At 58.9% G+C, this 24,705-nt stretch overlaps 1 protein-coding gene across 1 annotated transcript in view; it reads right to left on the bottom strand.

Annotated features, from left to right (window-relative positions):
* Positions 1–611: 611 nt before the first annotated feature.
* MAPK8IP2 (mitogen-activated protein kinase 8 interacting protein 2) overlaps positions 612–24,705 on the bottom strand; it is a 29,495-nt gene continuing 5,401 nt past the window's right edge. The window contains exons 2-15 of the mRNA XM_054988522.1: positions 17,252–17,357; positions 14,842–15,078; positions 12,446–12,642; positions 11,713–11,827; positions 11,107–11,227; positions 8,143–9,434; positions 7,524–8,025; positions 7,255–7,330; positions 6,711–6,883; positions 5,240–5,349; positions 4,072–4,191; positions 1,793–1,863; positions 1,079–1,177; positions 612–684 (exon numbers count right to left, since the gene is read on the bottom strand). Coding sequence (XP_054844497.1) covers positions 612–684; positions 1,079–1,177; positions 1,793–1,863; positions 4,072–4,191; positions 5,240–5,349; positions 6,711–6,883; positions 7,255–7,330; positions 7,524–8,025; positions 8,143–9,434; positions 11,107–11,227; positions 11,713–11,827; positions 12,446–12,642; positions 14,842–15,078; positions 17,252–17,357 — 3,292 coding nt within the window. The remainder of the gene's footprint in view (positions 685–1,078; positions 1,178–1,792; positions 1,864–4,071; positions 4,192–5,239; positions 5,350–6,710; positions 6,884–7,254; positions 7,331–7,523; positions 8,026–8,142; positions 9,435–11,106; positions 11,228–11,712; positions 11,828–12,445; positions 12,643–14,841; positions 15,079–17,251; positions 17,358–24,705) is intronic.

Raw genomic sequence — 24,705 nt, 5'->3', positions numbered from 1 at the left:
CATGTGGACCCCTCCCCCCCATTCCTGTGATAATGGTAGCCACTTGGAGAGCACAGAGGTCAAGAAGTTGAGAAATGGCTATAAGCCCTGGGCACACACAAGGGGGCGGGGAATGTTGAGGATGTACCGGAGTGGAAAGGGTCTAGCTCTACTCCCAGCCAAGCTTTTTCAAAGGAGGGAGGGGCTGAAAAGGCTGTCCAGCCCCCAAAGGGATGCCAGGCAACGGCTGGAGAGCTCTCTGGGAAGGGGCTGCCCCTGGGTCCACCTGGCTCTGGTTCCTCTGCTGCACCACTGCAGCTCCCAACCCCCTCCTCTGCGCCATGGTCTCCTCCAGCTGGACTGCTGCTCTCACCCCGCTTGCGTGCTTCCCCAAAGGACACCGAAGAACTTCGCCTCTTCCAGCCAAGCCTGGCCATTGCTGGGGGAGGGGGGAAAGAAAAGGGCAGGCGCCAGCAGTGCCTCTCCCCCACCTCTATGGCCCCAGCCCCGTTGCCGTAAGGTACTGGCGCAAAGAAGGGTAGCCCTGGGTTGTGGCAAGGCAAGCCTGGCAGAGCACAGGATCCTGGGGGGCTGGAGGGGGTGCAGAAGCAGGAGGCGCGCTGGCTCCTTCCCTACTCCAGGTAAATGTCTTCTGTGGGGCAAGCAAATTCCAGGTGCTCCTGATAATATTCCTGAAAAGCGCGTCTGCAAGAGAAGATAAGGCATCCTGTAAGGAACGGTGGCCGAAGAAAGATGGAAGAGGGTGGAGCAGAAGGGGCAGCTCCTCTTGCCTGCGAGTCCAGGGCTGTCCCAAGAAAAGGAGCAAGAGGGGCTTGTGTTCCGACCCAGTCAGGTCCCAGCAGGGGCAAAGTGGATTCTCCCACCCCTCTCCTCTCGGAGCCAGACCTTCCCGCGTCAAAATGTTTCTTCTGAGAGGTGAGTGGGCTCACAGCCACCCCCTTGGCTAAGCCATCCACCACGCACACTGCCAAGAGCAAGCTGAGGGCCAAGCGGCATGTCTGTAGCCTCCAGGCTGATTTGAGGGGTTACTGTGACACGCCCCCCCCCCAGCTGCAGCTGTCCCGAGGCCCTCACTCACCCAACACACTCCGCAACATGCCGCATGGACTCCTGGGAAACGAAGACGTGGCAGGCAAAGCGACTCAGCACGGGGTGTTTGGTGATGAAGCCGAAATAGCTGCAAGGAAAGGGAGAGAACTTTGAACTAGGCAGAGCAAGACCCAACCAACTTCGGGGCGGGGGGGGTGAGGCCCCAGACTGAACAGCTGCAGTGCTCACCTCAAGAGAGGCGGAGGCTTACCCAGTGACCCCTGGACGACCACCCCACACAGCACAACCTTGGAGTTCCCCTCCCTGTGTGTCTGCCTCCCCAAGTGCCTGCAGCACCCACTGACCCTTGGCCGGGAGGCCGGAGTGGCTACAAGCCCCGTGGCAGGGTCACTTGATAGCACCATGACATGCAAAACTGCTTCTGGGGAAATGGGGGTGCTGAGCTGGAAGCCCAACCACCCCCATGCTTGCAAAGGAGGAGCGGGGCCTGGAGGACACAGCGCAGGCTGCAGGGGAACACAGTTCAAATCCCGCTTCAACCAGGGATGTTCTAAGGGCTCTGGCCAAGGTCAGCTTTCCAGTCAGCTGAACCGATGGAAGGAGAAGGCGCAGCAGCTGTCTGCAAAGGGCTGTGTGTGTGGCGGTGGTGGTGGGTAACCAACAAGACAAAAGCCTGTGAAACAACAGCCGTAAGAAAACGGGTGGATGAGCCCTTTCCTCCTGGGCTGAGGTTGCAACTCACCAGCTGTTGCGTGGATGGCATCCACAGAAGGAGATGTTCTTCATCTGGAAGAAATGGCTGCAGCGTTCAAACTGGGAAAGAGAGGAGGCAGTCAAAGAGCATCAGGAGAGCCTCTGAGGGTCCACCTGCCCCAGGAGCCTGTTTCACATGGCAGCCAAGCAGCTACAGTGGAGGGCCCACCAGAGGGCACTGAGGCCGAGACCTTCCCCCGATGCGCCACCCAGTACCGGTATTTAGAGGCCTGCTGCTCTGTATATGGAGACGTCCCTTCAGTCACTTCAGCAGCCATCGACGGACCCCTCCTTCCTGCATCTGTTTAATCCCCCTTTAACGCCATCCATTAATTCCACAACTTATTGACTCACTGACTAAATATGCATTTCTTTTGGTCTGTCCTGAATCTACAGCCTGCCGATGCCGCTGGGCATCTGAGTCTCAGTATTATGGGAGAGGGAGAAAAGGTTCCCCCTGTCCATTCTCTCTACCCCTGCATAATTTTACAAACCTCTATCATGTACCCCCTTAGTCGTGTCTTTTCTGAACAAAGACTCGTCAGCCTTCCCCCCTAGGAAAGGTGCTCCAACTATCTAATCGTCTCGGTTGCCCTCTTATGTTTTACGGCTCTGCGATGCCCTTCTTGAGACAGTGACTAGAACTGCACATAATGTTCCAAATGAGGCCACACCATAGATCTAGAGAGGGGCATTATAATTTTCCCCCAATCCCTTTCCTAATAATCTGCAGCACGTTTGCCTTTTTCATGGCCGCGGTGCGCTGGGCTGACGCTTTCACTGGGTTATCCACTCCAACTCCAAGATCTTTCCCCCCCGTGTCAACCAGTTTAGACCTTAGATCCAGAGGAGTTAGCCGTGTTAGTCTGTAGTAGCAAAATAGAAAAGGTGGACTCTTTTCTAGTTTAGACCTTGTCCGTGTATATTCAAAGGAACGATATTTTTTTTGTTCCAGTGTGCATCAACCTACAGAGAGCTACACTGAACTTCATTTGCCATGTTGTTTCTCCACTCGCCCATTTTAGGAAGACCTTCCTAGAGCCCTTCCCCCATGGTTTTCTCCATCCTGAAAATGCCCCAAGAACCAACCCCCTCCCCACCCAACACACACACACTAAATCCTGCCAAGGGCAGGCCCCATTAGAAGTTCCCTCCTGCCTATCATGACCCACTGTCCTTGGTGCTCCTTGGGTGATGCATGATGCTCCCACCAGCTGCAACATGCCTCCACTGCTATTCTCCCTGCACTCCCGGCTGTCATGTTCCAAGAGGCCGCCAGGGTCGTGCCAGGGTCTAGGGCTGCCAGGCCAGTGGGCAAGGGCAGCTGCCGGTGCATAAAAGGTCAAGAGTCTTTGGCCACCCCAATATGGGTGCAACCTGCCCTCTGGCCTCATGGCCCCATTATGCGCCTGTCCTTTCTGAGGGCTAGGCCAGAACGAAGCCAGGAGAGGCAGAAAGCAGAATTAGGCTCCCTTTTGCACTCTGAACTGCTTTCCTCCCAGTCCCATTAGGATCTTAGGGGTGCTTTGATACCGTATGTCATGCCTGCATCCCATTCATCCATGCCATTCATATGTTCTCTGTTCCCTGTGTGGATTTGATCATACTGTGTAACTATATGCTCTCTTATTATGCTCATGTACTGTAACCATTATGTTCAGGCCATCTCGAGCTTGCCTAAAACCGAAAGTCCTAATGTTGAAACTATTATCTCTGAAGCCTGCTACTGACCTTGTACTAAAATGTAACTCTCCGCAAGAGACAGAGAGAGTCGAATTCCTTGTAATCTTCTGGCTTTCTCTGGCCAGACAAAGCTATTGTGTTTCTCAGGAGAATTGGGACTTTCGCGCCAGGGGAGGGGGAATCCTGCTCCTTATATCAAAGTGCATACACTTGTATTCTCATTCCTGCCAATTTCCTAGTCATCTTTGGATGTACCTGTGAACTTATTTGGATCTCTATAATAAAACCTTTTCATCTAAGACCCTAGAGTACTTGCTGTGAGGGGGGGTTGGGGATCTCTCTGACATGGACTGCCAATCCTAGAACTGATACTGTACAAGAGTTCTGCTGGCCCTTAACCTCGTCCTCCCATCCCCAAAGGTCAAAGGCAAACCCACGGCCACACCAGTTTTCATTACGGCACACGCGCACCATGCTGGTACTCGCAATATCACCTGCCTAGCTGGGTGGAAATGCCAGCTTCCACAGGCCCAGGGCCTTCCCGTGTAAACAAGGAGCTCAGCTGCAAAAGCCTCTCCCCCTCACCTCTTCGTCCCGGCTGTACTCGTTCATGCTCAGAATGAGCTTGATGCCTTGCAGGCTGATCTCCAAGTCACAGGTGGCAGGAGGCCTCAGGTGCACCGTCAGCTTGCGGGTGGTGGCGATCTGCAGGGACACAGGCAGGGCAGGAGGAGCCAGCAGCCCTCACACAACACCCAGCCTCGCCTGGCTGGGGCCGGCAGTGCGGCCGGAGGAAGCTGGGACCCCTCTCCCATCTCCTCCTTTATTCACTTAAAACATTTGTCAGCTGCCCTTCTCCCGGGCAACTGAGTCTCAAGGGGGATGACTGATTTTAAAACACATAAAACCACAGGAAATTTAAAGCATTGGAACAGCCAGCAGAAAGTTTACAGATCGCAGGTGTGAAGGCACCTGGCCGGAAGCCATCAGCAGGCTCCAGGGCGCTCCCATCTTGCAGTCTGGATGGAATGGCCGACGGGACAAGGAGGCTGTTCCTTAGGGCTGGCTGGGCTTCGGATACCCCTCACCTCCACCCCCGTTGGTGCTGAGCGGAGTGAATCTGCTGCCGGGGTCTGGCTCATAGGTCAGCATCTCTGCAGCCCACCCTCCAGAACAGACAGGGAACTTCCAAATCACTTCAAGTGCCACCCAACGTAGAGTGACAAGGATCAAACCTCGCAGTTACCACTGCATGGAGCAGCAGGGTCTGAAAAGGGATTTGGACAATGCTTGCGAGGAAGAACCCCCCACCCAACACACACACACACTTCCTCAGGCACAAGGCAAACGAAGCCTACAGTGTGGGGTGAGGGCTGGCGCAACACAGCGCAATGGGGAATACGTCGGCATTGCTTGCAGCCCCCACTGGTGCTTCCAGTCCAAACAGGCCCCAACAGCAACCCGGGGGTAGAAAAAGTCTGAGGGAAGCAAGGGGTGGGGCCTCCGAGAGGAAGGAGCCAGGGGGAGGAAGCAAGAGGCTGGGCAGGAGAAAGGGGCACTGTGAAGCCTTGGGGAGAGCCAGGCATCCTCTCGCATGAACCAAAGGCCTTGGCAGAGTCCACAATTGTCTAGAAATGCCAGGGGCAGTGGCAGCTGGCCTTGCACGAGGAGAGGGCCTGCAAAGATGGAGGCAGCGTGAGGAGAGCCCTATAAGGCCCCCCTGGCACGTTATGCCCCCATTCTCCGGCCTTACCTTCTGCATGGCCGCACACAGGATGCCGTTCCCTTGATGGTACGGGACCTCCACAGACCCCAGGAACTGCACGTTGAAACGCTCCAGCCAGCACGGATTCCGCTTCAAGCCTACAAGGATCAAGCCGGGAATCCATTACTGCGTCTGCACAGGGAGGGGGCCGCTACCTTCCCCTCCCCGTCTCTACCAGGGGAAGGCTGGAGTGAGAAGAGGGGCTTTGGTGCGTGACGAGGATTGAAGATTGAAATACATGACCCCTCCTAGGCAATTTCTCCTTTCCATCAAGAATTGCTTCCGGACTCTGTGATGCAGCAGAGCTGGGCCGAAGGACCTCAGCCAAGGGCTCAGCAGCATCTGACCTGGTCATCTGGGACTGTCCGGATTCGCGGCGATCCCTCCCAGAGCAGCCCTCTCTCTCCCAAGCGCAACGAAAACTGCCCTGTCGGTGCCTGGGCTCCGTTTCTAGCCTGCCAGGGTCTTGCTGCGTGGACCTGCCTTTCCTGCTCACGTTGCTCCGTGGAGCGCCACGTGCACGGAGAGCGCAGTATCTGTCAATCTTTTTCAAAATGGGATCTTTCGATTACCCACCCATATTTCTCTCCACCTGCCTAGACAGAAGCAGCCTGCGCTACAGCGGGAACACCCGGCCACCCCCACAAGGAGAGGTCCTTGAGCCACGCCAGGCGAGACGCCTCGGGGGTCGTGAGGAAGGAAGCGAGCGTGCCAGGCGTGGCAAGATCTCTTCTCTTCTCCGGCTGTCCGAAGAGTTCCCAAGCTGGGACAGAGCAAGGCCCAACCAGACCAGCCCCCGCCCCACAGTTGTCAGGCTAGAAGCGGGGAGAGAAGCACGGCACGAGGGTGCTTGGAACTGCCGACTTCCCCACTGGCCTTCAGCAGCCAGCAGGTAACTGGGCTTTCCGGCCTCTCTCAGAAACTGAGTCCAGAGACCGTCTACGTGCCACGGGGCATCCCGGGCTGCTGTCAAGACAAGGAAACCTGCGTCCTCCAAGGCTTGTTTGTGAAACCGCCCTGTGCTGAGAGCAGCCACTGGTCCCGCTAGCTCGGGGCTCTCCCCTGACTGGGGGTGGCTCTCCGGAGACCCAGGCAGAGAGAGGCTTTTCCTTGGACCGGAGAGCCTCGGCTGGGAGGTGCTGGGGACTGAGCCTGGGCCCTCCAGTCACCAAGCCACAGCGCTCAGCACCGTCCCCCGTCGGACCCCTCAGAGGGAGCAGCGGGAGACTCTGGCCATAGAAAGGTGTGGGGGGGGATGGGATTCCTTCTCCCCATCGACTTCTCCTCCTCCCTTGCAACAACAGCAGTGCAGAGAAGGCGGCGGCCCCTGGGCCTCCACCTTGCTAACGGGGGTGGGGGTGGGGGGTCTGAGCAGCCTTAGCCAAGCAAGCGAGAGCAAAGCTACGAGGACCCTTCCTGCCCGCCCCCCCCCCGTGCCCACGGCAGCAGCCTGGCCTACCTGCCACCTCCTTGGCCTGGCTCACCACTTCGTGGGCATAGAAGGCAGGGAAGACGCCGCGCTCCCCCGTGCGCATGTTGTAGCCCCGGCACCAGTAGTCATCTTCCTCTAGCTCCACCAGGATGGGGTCATCCACATCCAGCTCGAGTTCATCTTCATGGCGAGGGATGAACCTGGGGGGGGGAGGGGGAGACAGGCAAAAGCAGGTGAGGCGGGACAGGAACCTGGGGGGCCAGGGCCAGCTGCCCTCCTCAGGACCACCATTACCTCGCTGAGGGGCAAATGGGGCGGCTGCGGGAAAGGCAGACCGCACGCACTCAGAGGCACCTCCCTGTGCACTGCTTAACAGACCGGGGTGTGCCAGCTGGGAGGGGGGCACATTACAGGCACCCTCCTGGGGCTCCTGGCTGGTTTTCGGGGCGTTGCGGGTGAGTGGAAGGAGCTAGAAAACTCCCCGGGAACTGCCCGGAGTCCTGGAGAAGCCGCAGGAGGGCCATCCTTGGAAGGGTCCCCTGCCCCGCCCCGCCCCAGTCTGCTTCCTCACCTGAAGACAGCTCGGTGGGTCTGTTCCCTCTCCTCCCCATTCACCATGCAAGAAAAGAGACCGAAGGACTCCGTACCTGGGGGGGGGGACAGAGACCGGATGGCTGCAGGCCGGCACCGGGGGGGGGAGCCCTGCTGCGGCCTCGAAGGGGAGCAGGGGCCGGAGGGCCGGGCCGGCCTCGGCTCGACGGGGAGGCCGCAGCTCGGCCTCTCCTCCCACCCCAGCGCAGCCCACCCCCGCCCCGCCCCGCCCCGCCCCGCGGGCCTTACTGGAGGAGCGGGAGGTGCTGTTGACGAAGACGTTGAGGAACTTGCGCGAGAAGTGCAGGTCGGCCTCGGGCGAGGAGTCCTCGGAGGAGGAGCCGCTGCGCCGGCGCGGGCCGTCCTCCAGGTCGCTGGCCGCCTCGTCGGCGCGGCCGGGCAGCTCCTCGGCGCCGCTGCTGCTGCCGCAGCTGCCGTCGTCGTCGTCGTCGTCGCTGAGCAGGGAGGTGCAGCGCTTGAGGCTGACCAGCTCCAGCTGCGTGTTCTCGTCCACCACCAGCGTGTACTTGACGGCGTCGTAGGCCAGCGAGTCGTCCAGCGGCGGCAGCAGGCGCGCCCGGGGGCTGCCCGCGTCCTCGCCGTCGGGCGAGTAGGCCAGGCGGAAGCCGCGGTTGGTCTGCGCCGTGGGGGCGGCGTCCTCGGGCGCCTGGGCGGGCCGCGCTAACCGCACGTCGTCGATGAGGTCCTTGGGCGCCAGGGCGGCCGGGCCGCGCTCCTCGGGCGCCTCGGGCTGGCAGCAGGCGGCGAGCGGCCGGCCGGGGCCCAGCGGCGCGATGGTGGCGGCGGCGGCGGCGTGGCTCAGCAGCAGGAAGGGCCCGGCGGCGCGGGGCGGCGGCGGCGGCGGCGCCTCCTCCTCCTGGGCGGCCCGCGCGGGGCTCTGCAGGGCGCAGCGCAGCGTCTCCATGTCGACCAGCTCGATGCTGCGCGGCGCGGCGCGGCCCTGGGCGGGCTCGGCGGGCAGCTCGGCCTCCAGGTCGGAGGCGGGCGAGATGGTGTCGGCCAGCGAGGGCGGCGCGGGGAAGCCCTCCTCTGCGCAGCGCACCGGGTAGGAGCCCTCCGACAGCATCTTGTTCACCAGGTTGCTGAGCAGCCAGGGCGAGTCCGAGTCCTCGCTGAGGTCGGGCTCCGAGTCGGAGGCCGAGGCCGAGTCGAACTCCTCGCTGTCGGCCGCCTCCTCCTCCTCCTCGCCCTCGCCGCCTGCGGGCAGCAGCTGCGGCCCCACCGGCAGGTAGAAGGAGCGGCGCAGGCTCTCCCGGCCGCGGCGGGGCTCCGGCGGGGCGTCGGGCGGGCCGAGCGCGCCGCCGGGCGGGAGCAGCAGGGCGTCCTTCAGGCCGCGCACGCGCCCCGCCGGCGCCTCCCGCTCGGCCTCCAGCTCGGCCTCGGGGTCGGCGTCGGAACCGGGCGAGCTGGCCTCCTCGATGGAGTTGGTGAGGTGGGAGGAGCGGCCGCTGCTGCTCTCGCTGCTCAGGTCCAGCTCCGTCTCCGAGATGCTGGAGATCATGTTGCCGGCCAGGCGCGCCCCGCCGCAGGCGAAGGCCGCCGCCAGCTCGCCCTCCACGTCCGAGTCGGAGCCCGGCGAGCTGAGCTCGTGGCCGCGCCGGCCGCCCGGCGGGAAGGCCTTGGACGTGCGGCTGGTCAGGTCGGCCTCGATGCCCGGGTCCGACGAGGGCGACGTGGTGGCCGACGAGGCGGCCCGGCTGCCGCGCTCGCCCTCGCCCGCCGAGCTCAGCGCCTCGCCCGCCTCCCCGGCGGGGCTGGCCGGCGCGCCGGACGGGCGGCCCTCGGGGGAGAGCGGGGAGCCCCCGGCCGGGCCCGCCGCCGCCGCCGCCGCGTCCCTCTGGAAGCGGGCGCAGTAGCTGTCCGTGGCCGGCGAGCGGCGCGGGCTGGCGGGGCGGGGGCGCGCCTCCAGCGGCTCCGGGCCCGCGGCCGCCTCGGGGGGCGCGCGGCCGGCGACGAGGTTCCGGTTGTGGTCTTCTGCCCGGCGGGCGGGCGGCGGGGCCCCCTGGGCGGCGCGGCTGTTGCCTTCGGCGTCGTAGAGGCCGGCCTGGCGCGGAGGCTGCGGCGGATCGGGGCCGGGGCTGCCGCGCGCGTCCGAGCAAGGCCCGTCCTGGAGACACGCGTGCGGGGGCGAGGCGCGCTCTGCGGGGAGAAGCAGGGGGGGCGCCCTCAGAGCCGGCCCAGCGCTGCCCGGCTGTGGCCCCCGGGAGGGCCTCTCCAGGGCCGGCAGCCGAGCCCGGGCTGGGGACTGGCGCCTTCCTCCCGGGGCAGCCGAGGCCCCCCACCCGGTGGGCTTGGCACTGCCCGCCCACCTGCCAGAGGCTTCCCCGAGGGCCCTGGCTCTTCCCAGCCCCCAAGTGAGACAGGAGGGCGTGGGGGGGGGGGCTGGGCCGTGCTGCCTCCACACACGCACCCCCCCCCCCCGCCCTCCAGCCTCTGCTCTGAAGGGCAGGGAACAGGCCTTGAGGCTGCTGGGGAGACTCCTAACCACCCTAAGACACCACACCACCACCTTTGGGACTGGTTCCCCCGCTATGAAGCAGGGCACCCCCTGCACAGAGGTCCTCACAGAGTCATTTTCTGGTGTAAGATTCGGGTCATGGGGCACCTTGAAGACCACCGAGAATTCCAGGGGGGGGGGAGCTTCTGAGAGTCAGAGCTGCCCTCCCTTCATCAGATACAACAATTCTGGAACTTTGACTCTTGAAAGCTCATATCCTGGAAATCTCGGAAGTCGTCAAGGCGCTCCTGGATACGAATTTTGCTCTTCTTCTGCAGGCCCACACAGCTCAGCTCCCCGCCTGAAATTCCTTCCAGCACAGCCCCCTTTGCAAGCTGCTTGTGGCACTACCCACAGGTGCGCTCTTCCGATGTCAGCTCAGCACCCCCACTGCCCCCCCCCCACACACACACACACGGCGGGCTTTTGAGGGACCCTGAGCTGGGAGAGTATTCATGGCTTTGGTGGACCAGGATTTGGGGGGGGGGGGGCTGTAGTTTATATTGCTGATGTGTGGCTGCCTGTTCATGGTTTGTAAGGCTTCGGTTTTAAATTTTGTTAAAGGGGGAATCACAACGTTTTAACAACTATAAATAAATGACGTTGGCAAGACCCTTGCATTATTTGTTTCAAAAGTGGGGTTTGCCTGGGTACAGGCACATTTGGGTGGGTGGGGGCTTCCCAAGTCCTGAAGGAGGAATTGGTGGAGATTGAGGCACCCTTATATAGGGCTCCTTCTCCCCAGAAGCACTGTTCCAAAGGGACCTTTGATTCCACTTTGTTTCTTGCCGCACAGGCTCCACTTCATTGCCTTTAGCCAGTAAACTGTTTTCTGTTTCACTTGGCACCTCAGCCAGAAAAATGGTGCAGGAAACAAAAAGAGATGGCAAGTGGGGGGGGGGTCTTTGCGTGTGAGGTTGCATGTTGGTGCAGAGGCAAGAAAGCTCAAATGTTCACCTCCCTCCGGCCACTACAGTCTTCTGACCATCAGAAGGACTTCTGGGCGCGAGAGGCTGGCCGGCTAGAGACTGGGCAGTGCAGACTTCCCTCATTCTTTTCCTTGTTAATGCGAAGGCCAGTTACGGGGCCGCCCTCCAAGGTGACTCTTCACCACCCCGCTTTCACTCCAGATATCTAGAAACCTGCCTAGTGGCTCCCCTGCAGCCCACACCCATCTGGGGCTGTTGGCTCAGCCACCCCACCGCGAGATATTCTGGCTCCCCAAGGCCCCTTTTGCAGGGGCCCCTCTCCTCTCCCCCCCCCAGCAACCTCCCGCTCCTCCTTCAGAGTGGGTCACAGCAGCAGGGCACTCACCGGCATGGGCTGTGGAAGAGGAGGAGGAAGAGGGAGAGGCCAGGCGCAGCGTCTCCTGCCAGGTGGCCCGCTGGAGAGCGGGGGCTGGGTTGCGGCGGCTGCTGTTGTTGTTCAAGGAGTCCTGGCCACATGGAGAGAGAGGGGGGGGCAGGTCAGGTTGGGCGCACGACAGCCCACGGCCAGGAGTTCTCCTCAGCTGGGACTGCCGAAGACAATGTCGGAGTAAACCCTGCCGATCAACAGGCCTTCAGCAGCACTAACTGACTGCATTTGAGCCCTGGGATAAGAAACGTGCTTCTTTTCATTTATTAGGTATTTATATCCCCTGTTCTCCCCAGTTGAGACCCTCAGTGGCTTTTGCTACAGAGGAGGTAGCCCTGTTAGTCTGTGGTTGCAAAATAGTAAAGAGTGCAGTAGCACCTTTAAGACCAACCAGCTTTACTGTAGCATGAGCTTTCGAGAACCACAGATCTCTTCGTCAGATGCATCTGAAGAAGAGAGCTGTGGTTCTTGAAAGTTTTTCCCATTGTTCTCCCCTTCTCCCTTTAATCGTCAGCAACTTTGTGAAGGTCGGTCCGGCTGAGAGTGTGAAGGGCCCAGGGTTACCCAGCGGGTCTCCGTGGCAGAGTGGGGGCTCAGAGCCAGTCCTCTCAGGCCCAGCACTCCACCACACCAGCCCAAACTACTGCCCTGAAGCAAGGCTCCCAAGAGCAGTTGGGGCCTGTGGATGTAGGGCAAGGGGGCTGAGAATGCTACGCCCCCTTTGCAGTTTGCGGGCCTGCGGTGGCTGCTGCTTGTATGCCTAGTGCATAGAGCCACAGAGCTGGAAGGGACCCCAAGGGTCCAACCCCTGCACAGAGCGGGAAGTGCCCAGCTCCCCCCTCCTCCCCCAAGGGCCCCTGCTCAATGCCCAGAGGAAGGCGAAAGACCACCAGGATATACCCAGCTAGTCTGGCCTGGAGGAAAATTCCTTCCTGACGCCACAGTGGCGACCTTCCCCTGGGCACCTAAGAAGGGGCCGCAAGAGCTGAGGACGGGCTTATCCCTTCCTGCCCCCGCTCATGATCCACCTAAAGTCATACTGAGTCATAGAATCGGCATTGCTGACAGCCAGCCACCCAGCAGCTGCGTAAAACCTCCGAGGAGGAGAGCACGCCACCTCTCATGGAAGCCTGTTCCGCTAAGGAACTGCTCTAACTATCAGGAAGTTCTTCTTAATGTTTAGCTGAAAACTTTTTTGCTCTAATTTTAACCTGTTGTTTCTGGTCCAACCTGTGAGGGCAACAGAAAACGTCCTCTGTGCGCCGGCCCTTCAAATACTTGAGGGTGGCTCTCATACCACTCCTCAGTCCTGCTCTCCGGGCTAATCATACCGAACTCCGACCGCCTTTTCTCAAAGGACTTGGTCTCCAGGTACGTGAAGCATTGGACACAGGCCCAGGGCCACAATCCGTGGGTGCGAGAGGCCCGGAGGCAGAGCTCGCCACGCAGACTGAGCACCCGCCTTTCTGGCTCCCGAGTGTTCTGGGCTTCCTTCTGGAGGCAGATGAGTCTCAACTGCGTTTTGCATTTCTTCAGAGTCCTGAGTTTGCCCTAATTTTCTAAGCTGCCCCTCATCTCTCTTGCACCACGTTCTTCGGCACTCTCTTTCCATCTCCTCCCTGCCAGAGGGGCCGGCCCCAAAACTCAGTTCTGAAAGCAGGACTCCAGGTTTGGAAAGAGGGTGGGAGGAGAGCCTGTCAACTGGTCCCCCCCACAGAAGGTTAATGTTGTAGCAGATTAAGTGGGAGGAGTGGCAAGCCTTAATCCCAACGGGGATTAGTGGGGGAGGGTGCAGCTGCAGGGCACGGAGGGGGGCACAGCTGCACCCCAGGGCACACGTGCCAAACAGAAGCGGGGGACTGGGGAGGCATTGGGAGGGGTAATGGCCAGGACATCCTGTCCCTTCCAGCAGGTGGAGACCCCGGCCTTGGCTTGGAGAGGGAGGGACAGCACCAGATGCTGAGTGGCAGGTTCCCGTGGCTCTCTCCTCTGGACAGGCTGCCCCAAGGGCACATTTTACAGGCTCCTCCAGGACAGCTTATATAGATCTTTACGGGCATCAGCTAGGGGGCGTGGCCCAGTGGCAGAGCCTCTGGTTGCCGTGCAGAAGGTTCTCCGAGAAGCCTTGGAGAAGAACAGCGTAAAGAAGCACTCCAGCCCAGAAAGCCCCTGAAATGCCAGAGGCAGAGGCAGAGGAGAGCAGCAGGTGCCTCCTGGAAGCCAAGCTGCCACCGTGTACAGCTGTAGGCTGGGCGGCTGCAATCCAGTCACATTTGCGACTAGTTCCCACACTGCAGAATGTCAAAACCGTCTCTCCAGAAAAGCAGCCCATTTGAGGGGAGGGGAAAGTTCTGCCATGGCTCATTCCCCCCCCCCACAGCACCCCCCCCACTCCAGCCCCACAGTCGTGCTGACTCCCCACCCCCGTGGCCTGGCCTGCCCACACATCACATGGCTCTCCAGGAGCTGAAGGGAAACCCCACCCCGGCAGCCTGGGTGCCAAACTCTCTTGCCCAGGACTGCCGCCTCAGGCTGGAGAGGGCAGTGGCAGAAGAGCAAGGCGGGGAAGGCGCTGCAGGAGGAAGGGGGGCCTCCTGGCCAGGCTGCTCCCGCCTGCCCCGGCCTGCTGCTAGCGGATGGATGACATGCCCACACCCTGCCTCTTGCGGAGCCCAGCACCCTCCCCGCCGTGCCTGCTGTGTCACTCGCCAACTGGCCACCTGCATTTCATGTCAGGCCGGAGGAGCCTTCTTTGGCTAATTGACCCAGCCCTGAGGACCCTCCCCCCCCAAAAAAACAACTCTGGTCCCTCCAGTTCTGGCCAAAGTGTTCCAAACAATACTGTGGGGCGTCTCTGCCCGTTGGATTAACAGCGAGCCCATTGTGGATGCAGCAGGACGGCCGAGAGGCCACCGACTGCTCTCCTCCCCCCTTGGCTCAGCCTGCACAATGTTTTAGGCATGCAGACTTTGTCCTCTGGGTGGTGGGAGGGGCATATTTATTTATTTATACTTATCTTCCACTCTTCCCATGAACAGGCTCAGAGCAGATCACATCAATAAAGATAGTATAAAGACAACATCTTTAAAACATTAAAAACTACAATACAATTCAGTAAAACACAGCAGCGCATGTATTGCGCAAATCTCTCAACATCAGAAAATCCACAGGTGGCCAGCTGCCAGATGCACTGCAGACCAGGGCGGGCAATGCCCCTCTTACGGCAGGAAGATGACTGGGTGGCACGCCTGCCTCAACCACCTTTCGATACCAGTGCCTCCATCCTGGTTTCTGGATGCTGAGAAATGTTTCTGGAGCTTTTCTGGCCAAGAGGTGTCGGAGGCAGCCTAGCACGTCGGGATGCCTGCCTCTTCCTACTCTCAGCCCATGCTCTGTGGAAGGTGCTTCTGACATCTAGCGATGGGTCAGGCACTGGACTTGGCCTGGGCTGCAGTCCCCACCTTGCCACAAAGCTCCCCTGCTGGCCTCGAGACACTTCCTTGCCCTTACTCAACATAACCAGAGAGGCCAGTTGGGCGGGAAACCCTCTCACGTGCCATCCTGAACCCCTTCTGGAGCAAGGAGTACATGAGGTCCCAAAGGGCCTGAGAGCTGCCCTTCCCAATGCCAGGCCTCTGCAGTGGGTCCCCCCCCCACAAGCATACCAGGCTGGCCAGGCAATGCTCCTCTCACCTGTGTGCCTGTTGTCGTCAGGTGGAGAGTCGTGGGGCGGTGCTTCTGGGTCTCCTCTGGGGTGGGCGAAGGAATTGGGGAGACTGAAGGGGAGGGGGGACCCTCCTCAAGCCCTGTCCCTTCCTCCTCCTCTTCCTCCTCCTCCTCATTGTCGTCAATCATCTCAAATTCCTGGAAATCGTCCTGGAAGGAGCAGATGGGGTGGGGCTGTTCGCATCGCTCCAGCACCAGGCAGTCCTGGAAGGAAAGACGTGAGTGGGAGAGGGTCACCCTTTACTCCAGCAGGTGGGAGGGCAGCCCTGCAGCAGGTGCCTCCTGCTCTCCCAGAGCCTGCCTGATTTGCACAACACCCAAACCCAAGATGGGAAGAGAGGCCAGGCTGTTCTCATGCTTCACTTGACCTATGGCAAGAGGAGGGCCTTGGAACTCCCCAGTGCTACACGAGTCGAGGCAATGGGTAGCTCTGCCGTGACCCTTCTGGCGGGCTTGGCTGCTAGTGGAAGCTCCAGCTGTATGTTTGCTAACCTCAAGGGGCGGGGGGGCTGGAGGGCTTCCAGAATTACAGCTGATCTTCAGATGACAGAGATCAGTTCCCATGGAGAAAATGACTGCTTTGGAGGGTGGACTCTATAGTATTATACCCTTCTGAGGTCCCTCCCCAAACCTCACCCTCCTCAGGCACCGCCCCCCCCCCCCCAAATCTCCAGGAATGTCCTGTTCCGAAGCTGGCAGGTGTCTCTAGTTGGACATGAGACCGGCATGTCCTCAAGTCAAAGCCAGGAAGGAAACTGCCGACAGGACGTCTATCTAGGACCCTCCCCCGGCACCCGCCTGGGGAGCTGCAGGACATGCTGCAACTCCACCACCCTGGCTGTGGGCAAACCATCCAAGCAGAGGGGGCCCGATGCACCCCTGTGGCCTCAAAGTGCCTGCAAGGTCCCCCACCCAAACATCATAAGAAAGGCACCCCAGAAACGAGGCTGTTCCATTGCTGACTTCCCAGCAGCAATTCTGTCTTAGAAGTCCGGTAGGTCTGGATCTGGTCAGGAACAGAAGAACATGGAAAGCGGGCAGAGGCTGCGCTCCATCCCTGGGAAGAACTTGATCACGAGGCATGCTGTTCCCACTGTTCACAGTGCCGCGGTCCCGGGGATGCTTCTGCCTCCCTCTCAAGTAAACCTGCCAACTAGCCCTCCTTGGCATGTGGCGCCTGCCTGCCGCCCTCTTGGGTGAGGACCTGTCTCTCTGCTCCGCTCCCATGTTCTGAAGGATCTAAGCACGGAGAGCAAGGCAAGGCCCTTTGGCTCTGTCGAAATGTGCGCCTCGTTCCCCTGCGTGTCCCAGCCAGGCTCTGCGAGGATAAGGAGCTGCACATTAAGAACTCTCGCTTCCAGGAAGTCTTGGCATCCCTTTCGCTGCACTCTCCCACCAGGGCTCAACAATGTCCTGAGCCTGAAAGTGCTGACTTGGAGCCTTGAGGGCGGAGTGAGGGGGAGGCACAGCTCGCAGGCTGCCCCCTCCCCCCCCCCGACTCAGCAGGGAGCAGGGCTGACTCAGCAGCATTCCTCAGGGGAGCCGTCACCTGCTGGGTCAGCCTTAGCAGCCCCAGCAAAAGGCACTTTGGGAACCAACCTGCGGGACGGCTCCTCACCAGAGGCTCCTCTGAGCTCCGCAGGAAGGCACCAGATTTCAAGCTCGAAGAAAAAAATTCCTCCATGTACTTTCCTTCTGGGATTGCCTGTTTCTGATGTCCCTGGAGCTTTCCCTAGCCCAGTCTCTATCCCAAGGAACATCTGCCCTGGCACATTTCTGCACATCAAGCACAGGAGCAGGGCCGAGAAAGAAGATGGCAACTCAGCATGGAGAGAGCATCTTTCACAGGCCGGAGAGAAGAAAGCCTGGCGGAGAGGCTTGCTTTGTATTTAATACGTTCCATAGCATATTTTTGTAACCAAAGCGGACTCCGGTCTGGAAGACTGCCTGTCCATCCTACTTCTGCCAGAACTCACGGCTGTCCACTTGGGCACTGGGTTTTCCATATTTTCCATGGGGATCACAGTGTTCTTCTTCAGACCTCAACCCACTATATAGCAGGCGTGGTATTTTGCAAGAGAAACATGCCCTACTGTTAGCCTGATGTATTCCAAATGACACACTTTTCACGCCCGCTTTTCTGCTGCTTCTTGCCAAATGGCAGAACTACCTGTCCTGAGCCTCAGAGGTGCCAACAACTTGCATGAAAATAAAACTGAAAGAGGCAAAAAGACAAACCTGTGGTCTCACTTGCACTGGTTTTGAGAGCCAGGGGACCAGAGGGTATCCCCAGGGCAGGCCTCTTGAACAAGATCAACCCCCCCCCCACACACACACACTTAGGGCGGCTGGGGCTGCTCCCCCAGCAGGCCCTCACCTTCTCGTAGTGGTCCGAGTCGTAGTTGAGGCCAATGCCGCAGTCATCGGTAATTTCAGACAAATCCTCATCGTCAAACTCTTCCAGACTGATGTCCTGGGGTGGCCTGAGGGGACAGAGAGCAGCGAGTGAGGAGGGCAGGGGGCACCGGGGGCAAGTCCTCTCGATTGATTTGCACCCAGAGCACAAGCACTGCTTTCCCTATAGCAGGATTTCGAAGGCAGAAGATAGGGACTCGGCGCCATTGCTGTGCCCTGCTGAGGGAGGGCTCCGCGGGCTCAGAGCCCAGCTACAAGTGACACCTGACACAGGTTGGACACTTGTCAGCTTCCCTCAAGTTTTGATGGGAAATGTAGGTGTTCTGGTCTTGCAGCTTGGCTCTCCATTTAATTGAAGTTGACAGAGCGGCAGTGTATGGGAGGGAGAACATGTGGTCAGGAGGGGAGTGCAGGCGTCAGGCTCTCGCCAGGCGCCCCCCTTCCCCTCCGCAGTGTGTGTGTGTGTGGGGGGGGGGTCTGTAAACTTCAATTAAATGGAGAGCCAAGCTGTAAGACCAGGATGCCTACATTTCCCATCAAAACTTGAGGAAAGCTGACAAGTGTCCAAACTGTGTCAGGCGTCACTTGTAGTTTGGCTCTCAGAGACAACCACGTTCCTCAGAGCAAGGCCACAATGCAGAGTGTTTCACCCCTTCATGTGTGGCCAGGAAGTCTGGGAATCAAAATCGCCCCCCCCAACAGCTGCCTGCAGCTGGTCAGGAATGCTGATGCTTCGGAGAGACTGACCCACTCCTGGGGGATGGGGTGGAGTTGCCATTTGCAGAGTAGGCAAAGAACGTGGGGCACTCGGGGGCCCTGCCTCGCTGGTCGGAAAGCAGGATCGTGCCATGGCCAAAGGCGCCTTCTCTCGGCTGCCTCTGGCTCACAGACTCTCTCTGTCCTTAGACTTGGCCCATCCGGCCACACAGATCGATGCTTTTATAAGCTCATGGACGATAGTAATGCGTTCTTGCATTGTCCTGCCCTTGAAGGCAACCCAGAAACTGCGGCTGGGGGTGAACGTTGCCGCCCAGTCACTGTCGGGGCTGTTGGTGGGAACATACCTTGCCCATCTTAAACAGCTACACCGGCTGCCAGTTAGTTTTGGAGTGCCATTCAGGGTGCTGGCCGTGGCCTTTAAAGCCCTTCTCAGCCTGGGACGTGGGGCCCACACATCTCAAGGTCCGCCTCCTCCCATATACCTCCATGAGCCAACTCAGTTCCCTAGGCTGCCGGCCCAGCTTAGGACTGCATGCCTGGCATCGGCAAGCTTTCTCTGCAGTAGCTTCCACCCTATGGGAAGGCTTTCCTGGAGAGGGGGCTGCCTTTAGGAACGGCAGGGCCGTTGTCTTTGCTAGGGCTTTTACTGGCGTGTGGGATATAGGCATTTGCGGGGAAAGGTGTGGTTACTTAGAGTTTTATTGTACTTTGCACGTTTTTAAATTGGGACTGGTAAGCTGTCTTGAGCCCCAATGGGAAAGGAGAGGTATAAATATTTTAATAAATATATCCTGCCAAGAGTTCCATTAGCTGCTTCCTTCCACTTGAGGTCAGTCTCATGTGCCTTTAAGAGAGAGAATTTGGGCAGGTGCCTTTTCTCTCCTCTTCGGAAGGCACCTGCCAGCTAGCCACTCAAGCCGTAGGAGCCTCCGCCCGAGCCCCGAGGAAAGGACAAGTGCAAATATTTCCATAAATCAGTAACCCCTGGAGAGAATCCTGCCACGCCACAGGGGAGCTTCCACCGGAGAGCCCAGAATATGAACTCCCCCCACCCCACCCCCAGCCCCAATTCAGCAACGTAGAGGTTAAAAGACTTGACAGGAGCCTTGTTGTTATGGAAACCAGCCTGTCGAAAGCAAGAAATCCCAGGCTAATCCTCAGATACATTCAAATCATGCCCCAGAGATGGAAAGCCTGGGAATGCGGAAAAGGTGCCTGCTGGCACACAGGCACCCCCTGCCATGCCCGCCACGCACACCTATCATTTCAAAAGCAGTAGAGGGGGAGAGCCTCTCGTTTCCCAAGGGGTCATCGGACCCTGGAATGAGCCAGGCTTAGGCCAGTTTGCCCTCCCAAGCAGGCTTGCCCGCAGGGGACAGTGTCTTTTGCCCGGAAGAAGAGACCAGTGATGGATGAGAGGAGAGGGGCACATGTCCAGATGGGATCTGGGGGCAGCCACATGTGCCATCCTGGCTGCTCAAAGCCCCACTGGACAAACACACAGATGCTACACGGCAAGTTTCTCTGCCTGCCCCCCACCTGTGCTTCATGAAGGGACCTGGAAAAAGAGACAGAATAAGGCCAAGAGTCGCCACCCCTCCTTTCTTGCACTTGCTGGTGGGGGCAAGCAAGGGGGGAGGAAAGTAAGTGTGAACCTGCCTTCTACTGAATCAGGCAGTGTTGTCAACTCAGACCGACCAAGTCTCAGGTAGAGGGTCCTTCACATCACCGGCTACCTGATACTTTGATAGGAGATGCTTAGGATGGAACCTGGAACCTCTTGCATGCCAAGCAGCTGCTCTGCCCCTGAGCCACAGCCCCTCCCCAAGCACACAGTTCTTTCTTGCACGTGCTTGCTCTGTCTGTCCTTTGTGTTTTGAAGGAAGAACGCGCATGACAGCCCCCGCCCCCGTCGTCAGAGTGGGGACACAATCAGGGGGGAGAAGGCCTGCCCCAGGGAGCTGCCAGTCTCTTCCCACTTGTAACGCAGCATATAAAGTCCCCTGCCCCACCCCGTCTTGCTGTGATCTCACCCTCTCCACCGCACAAGCAGTCATCAAGATGCCTGCCAAGGCCCGGCCTTCTCGCATGCAAGAGCAGCTCCGCAGCAGCCCTCTCTCTTGCTCTTCCCGTTCTTACTGCACTCCTGCAATTTTCTCCGAATTCTGAATCTGGGCTTTTAACCACGATAACTGAACCGCGATGGAAGGCAGAGCGAGTAACAAGTGCCGCTGTGTCCCCTGCAATTCTGTAGGCTCACCGCTAGCAGACTGAGCTATAGAAATGGGATTTGACCCTGAAAACCAATCCATTCAGTGTGGCTTAAGGGATACCCGGCCCACCTTGCCATGCCAGGCTGGATTGAGCCGAGACATCTGTGAAGCCAGCTGTGCAGAGAAGACCCTTGGCAAGCTTTGTCCACCAGAAGAGGTGGCAGTGGAGCCCCAGCACAGCATGCAGTCCCAGTGGACCCTCTCGCTGCCAGCGTTTCACAGCAGAGCAGGCTCGACGCTGCTCCCCCCACTGCAGGTTTATGGCCAGCTCTGCATTCTGAGCACACAGGGGTCAAAGGGCAATGGCCAAGGGAAAATAAGGGCTTAAGCCCAGCCCCACTATGAACGGCTTATGAATCTGTGAGCTGGAACAGCTCTTCACCCCTGGCAGCACTTGCTGGGTGCTGCCAGGGGTGAAGTGCTGCGCCTAGGTGTGCGCCCTTTCCCAAGTCTTTTTGCTCCCCCCACCCCGGCTTCAACAGAATTGGAGGCATCTGATGGGCTTAATTGGATCCCAGTTCCCCAATGGGGGGGGCACATAGGCTGCAACTGCCCCTCCCCGTCTCTCCAACTACTGCCCTTGCTATTTCCTTCCCACCTCCCTCAGCAGGCCAAGGCAGCTGCCGTCTCCTCCGCCCTGGCCAAAGGTGTGACCTTGGGACTGGCACTGTCATGCCTGCGGCCTGACTGAGCCTGCAGGTGCCCATTTTCAACTTCAGAAAGAAAAGGGTTTGCTGAGAGCAGGTATCAGAACAGCATTTTCGGGCAGGTGATGCCTCCCTCCACCCGCCCCATGCATGCCCCCAGGAAGAGGTCAGAAGCAGCCCAGCCCACTATGCCAGAGAAAGATTGAGCTGCGTCTCTGTATTTCTCTGCATGTCTGGTTGCTCAGGGTGCCCAACCAGGGAGGAGGGCAGGGAATACCTACCCCCGGGGACAGAACTCTCCCCTCAAGACCAGGCTGAGAGCTCCTGCCCCAGGGCCAGAGCCAAGGGGGTGCTGTGCTTGCCCCTCACCAGAGCAAAGGGCCACTGGGGGGGAAGGTAAGTCACGGGAAAGGGATCCCCTTCTCCATCCACCCTCCCCTAACTTCAAAGTGGCTGACTGTGATGGGGCGGGTGGGTGAGTACTTAGGTTGACCAAAACCATGGCAGCTTGGAATAGCGGGCCTTGTGCCCCTCTCTTCACTCAGGCCTCTGGCAGCTCCAGAAAGACAAAACAGAAACACCCAGGAGCAGCCGAACAGAGAGGACCCGCCTCCTGCCTCGCCGCCAGGCCTTGAAACTGATCTAGCAGCGAGTGGAGTCACCGCATTGACTCCGTTGCCACAGTTACTGGAGCTAAGAGGAAGACACAAGTTGCGGCTCCTTCTCTCCTGTCACCTGTGTCCTCGCACAGCTGGAACACTCCCCTAGGGGCCTCCTCTGGCCAAATGGGATTGCAAGGATAAATGAGCACAAATCAGGTAAAACAGCCAAATAAAGGCACACGCCTGACCGTTCCTGGCCATGGTCTCAGAGCTGCTGCGCAAGAAAAGGACCCTGGAGCAGCAAAGGGCTGCAGAACTGGAAGGCTGCCCTTGGCAGGATGTGGGGGAGGCAAGGGCGCTCGCTTCCGGGGAGAAGCCCCTCCACGGTCTCCCCTTGGGAGTCCCAGCAGGAATGCTCAGCGGCAGCAGGAAAGCATAGGATGGGATGCCGCAGAGAGGGCAACTGGTCTGGACCCCCTCCTGGCAAGTTTCCTGGCACAGCAGAGCCTCGGACATGGGCCTCTTTTGCCCAGCCCAGCTCTTTGTGCCCTGCCAAAGGATTCATCCCAGGCTCTATTTAAGTGCGTGCTGGCAAATCAAAAGCTTTTCCCTGGGGGATTTTGCACTAGCACAACACCAGACTGAAATGGGGCTGAGACTGTGCATAGCCGCTTTGCACAGGCACCAGCCTGGGTGCCACATAGACCCAAGGGGAGCACTCCCCCCCCCATAGCGCCACATTTGAGACAGGCCCGAGGCTACTTCTGTTCAGCTTCACCCACTGCTCTGTCTAGCCCCAGGAAAGAGGGTGACCCACGGCTTGCCCTTTTCTCCAGCCACCCTCCCCCCAATCTTTCTCCTGCTTCTGAAAATTCCAAAATCAAATCTGCCACTTTCAGGTTTGGGGCAATCGTCACTTTCCAGAGGGAGTTATCAGGGTGATCTGTTTCCCACCTACCCCACAAAGGTCCAGCGTCAACCCTGGCCCTTACAGGTTGCAATAGGAGAGGAGCCGGGTCTCTCATGGCCCCACCCCATCTCCAAAATGTGCAGCACTTCCCAGGCTTTGGCAAGAGAAGCAGCATTGCCCAGGCATTCCCAGGGCACCATTGAAGCCAGGCTCTGGACAGAATCGCTTTGCGATGCTGCAGCCCGAACGGGACAACCTCAGCCAATGACTTGGCACTTCTCTCCCCCCAGCGGGGTTAGGGGCATGGCTTTCTGGCTACAGGGCTCTAACCTCTCCCTCTCTCTTTTGTACACTGAGCCTGACCCAGCCAGGGCCTGACTTCATTCCTTAGCTACGCCCAGCTTGGCTTCCCGTTCTTCCGCAGCCTCTTGTTCCAAACAAGGGAAGGGAGATGACAGGATGGATCTATGGGGACCTTCCCCCGAGTCCCAAGGAAATCCAAATCAAAGAAAAACACAGCCTTCTAGAGGTCAGGCCCCAGACTCCAGACAAGGTAGCAACAGCACTGAACGGAACGCAGCTCTTGGCCCCAGAGCCCCAGCTGGGCCTCTCTTGCTAAGGCAAGCCTTCCCCTGCTCCAACCATTGGCTGCCGTGAGCCACAAGAGCCCCCCTCCCCTGTTTTCACCTGACCTAGTGAGGGGGGCCAGGAGAGGAAAGAAAATTCTTTGGAGGCTGCTAAACCATCACACCATTGGCTGCCCCACAAGGCCCACATTTCACAGCACGATGGCGAATTCTGCCTCTAAGGGAGGAGGGGGAGAACTGCCCTGCAGCTTCCGTGGTGGACCCAATGGGGAGAACTTCATTTCCTTTGGTGGCTGTGGGAGGCCTGGACTTTGGATGAGGTTCACCTAGTAGAGGACGAAAGAGTGTGATCCCAAAGAGAAATCAGTGTGAAGAAAGGAGCTCTCCCAGATGTCTCAAAATCCCTGTGGTGGTGGTGTGTGTGTGGGGGGTCATATTTGTACCAGATTCTCCAACTTGGAAAAATCTGACTAAGGACCGGGGCTTTTTTTCAGCTGGAACAGAGTTCCGGCACTGCTTGAAAATGGTCACATGGCCGGTGGCCCCACACGCTGATCTCCAGACAGAGGGGAGTTTAGATTGCCCTCCGCGCCGCAACATGGAGGGCCATCTAAACTCCCCTCTGTCTGGAGATCAGGGGGCGGGGCCACTGGCCATGTGACCATTTTCTCCGAGGGCGATTTAAACTTTAAAAAATTTCCCCCTTGTTCCAACTGACCCAAAGTGACATCACTGTGCAGTCCCAGGAACGTGCGCACACTTTGCACATGTGGAACCAGGGGCACCACCTCCTGCCGAGTTTCCCCCTATGCTGGCAACCCACTGAGTTCCACCACCTCTTTTCTCAGAAAAAAGCCCTGCTAAGGACTCGTGCCTTTCTGTGGGTGACTGTCTAGCATGGCACCATGCTTGCAATCTTTCTTCTCTAGGAGGCCAGACTTCTTTGCTTTTTAATGTTACGTATTTCGTTTCCTTTACATCAAGCATCTGCAGATTCTTCCCAGCAACACTGCCGTCCTGCCATTCCTTACAGGTGGGGTGTGTGTGTGATTCCTCTGAGTTCTTTTGCTCCTCACGCATTTCCATCTCGGGGGACACAGAAGGATCCTCCCTCTCCTTGGGAGTACCAGCAGCTCTTGGGGTCAGGTACGATTTTTGTTGTAAACAGCAGCAGTCTTGCCAGGGACAGATACAAGGAAGATCAGAAACAAACTGGGGAAAGGAAGTGGGGGAGGGAGACGAGCACCGCCTGGCTAAGCATAAGGAAGTCCGGCCACAGAGGCAGGGGTGCAGGGCGGAGGGGGAAGGCAGCAGACCCCAGAAGGCCCCTTCCCAGGGGCTCTGTGGCCCCAGAAGGGAGCAGCGCAGAGGCTTCTGCAGGCCAGCCCCATTGCAGCAGCAGCACCCCAAGAGTCCAGAGGAACATTCAGGGGTGCAGCATATCCCTGCCGCTCCCCCCTTCCTAATGCCTGCTCCTCAGGATTAAGCATTCACCTGGAAATGTTCACAGGGATCCTCAGCCCAACAGAGGGAACTGGGTTTTCTCCAACCTCCAGCACATTTTGCAAAGGTGCCAGAGGGAAGAGAATCCCTCCTGACCCTTCCCAGGGCTCCTTCGATGGAAACCAGGGAAGCAAACCAAGGCTTGGGCTGGGTGGAGGCCAAGCGAGCAATCCC

This window comes from Eublepharis macularius, chromosome 9, assembly GCF_028583425.1.
Source record: "Eublepharis macularius isolate TG4126 chromosome 9, MPM_Emac_v1.0, whole genome shotgun sequence".
Taxonomy (NCBI): domain Eukaryota; kingdom Metazoa; phylum Chordata; class Lepidosauria; order Squamata; family Eublepharidae; genus Eublepharis; species Eublepharis macularius.
Note: the sequence above shows the minus strand (reverse complement) of the source record. Positions and strands in the feature narration are given on the sequence as shown.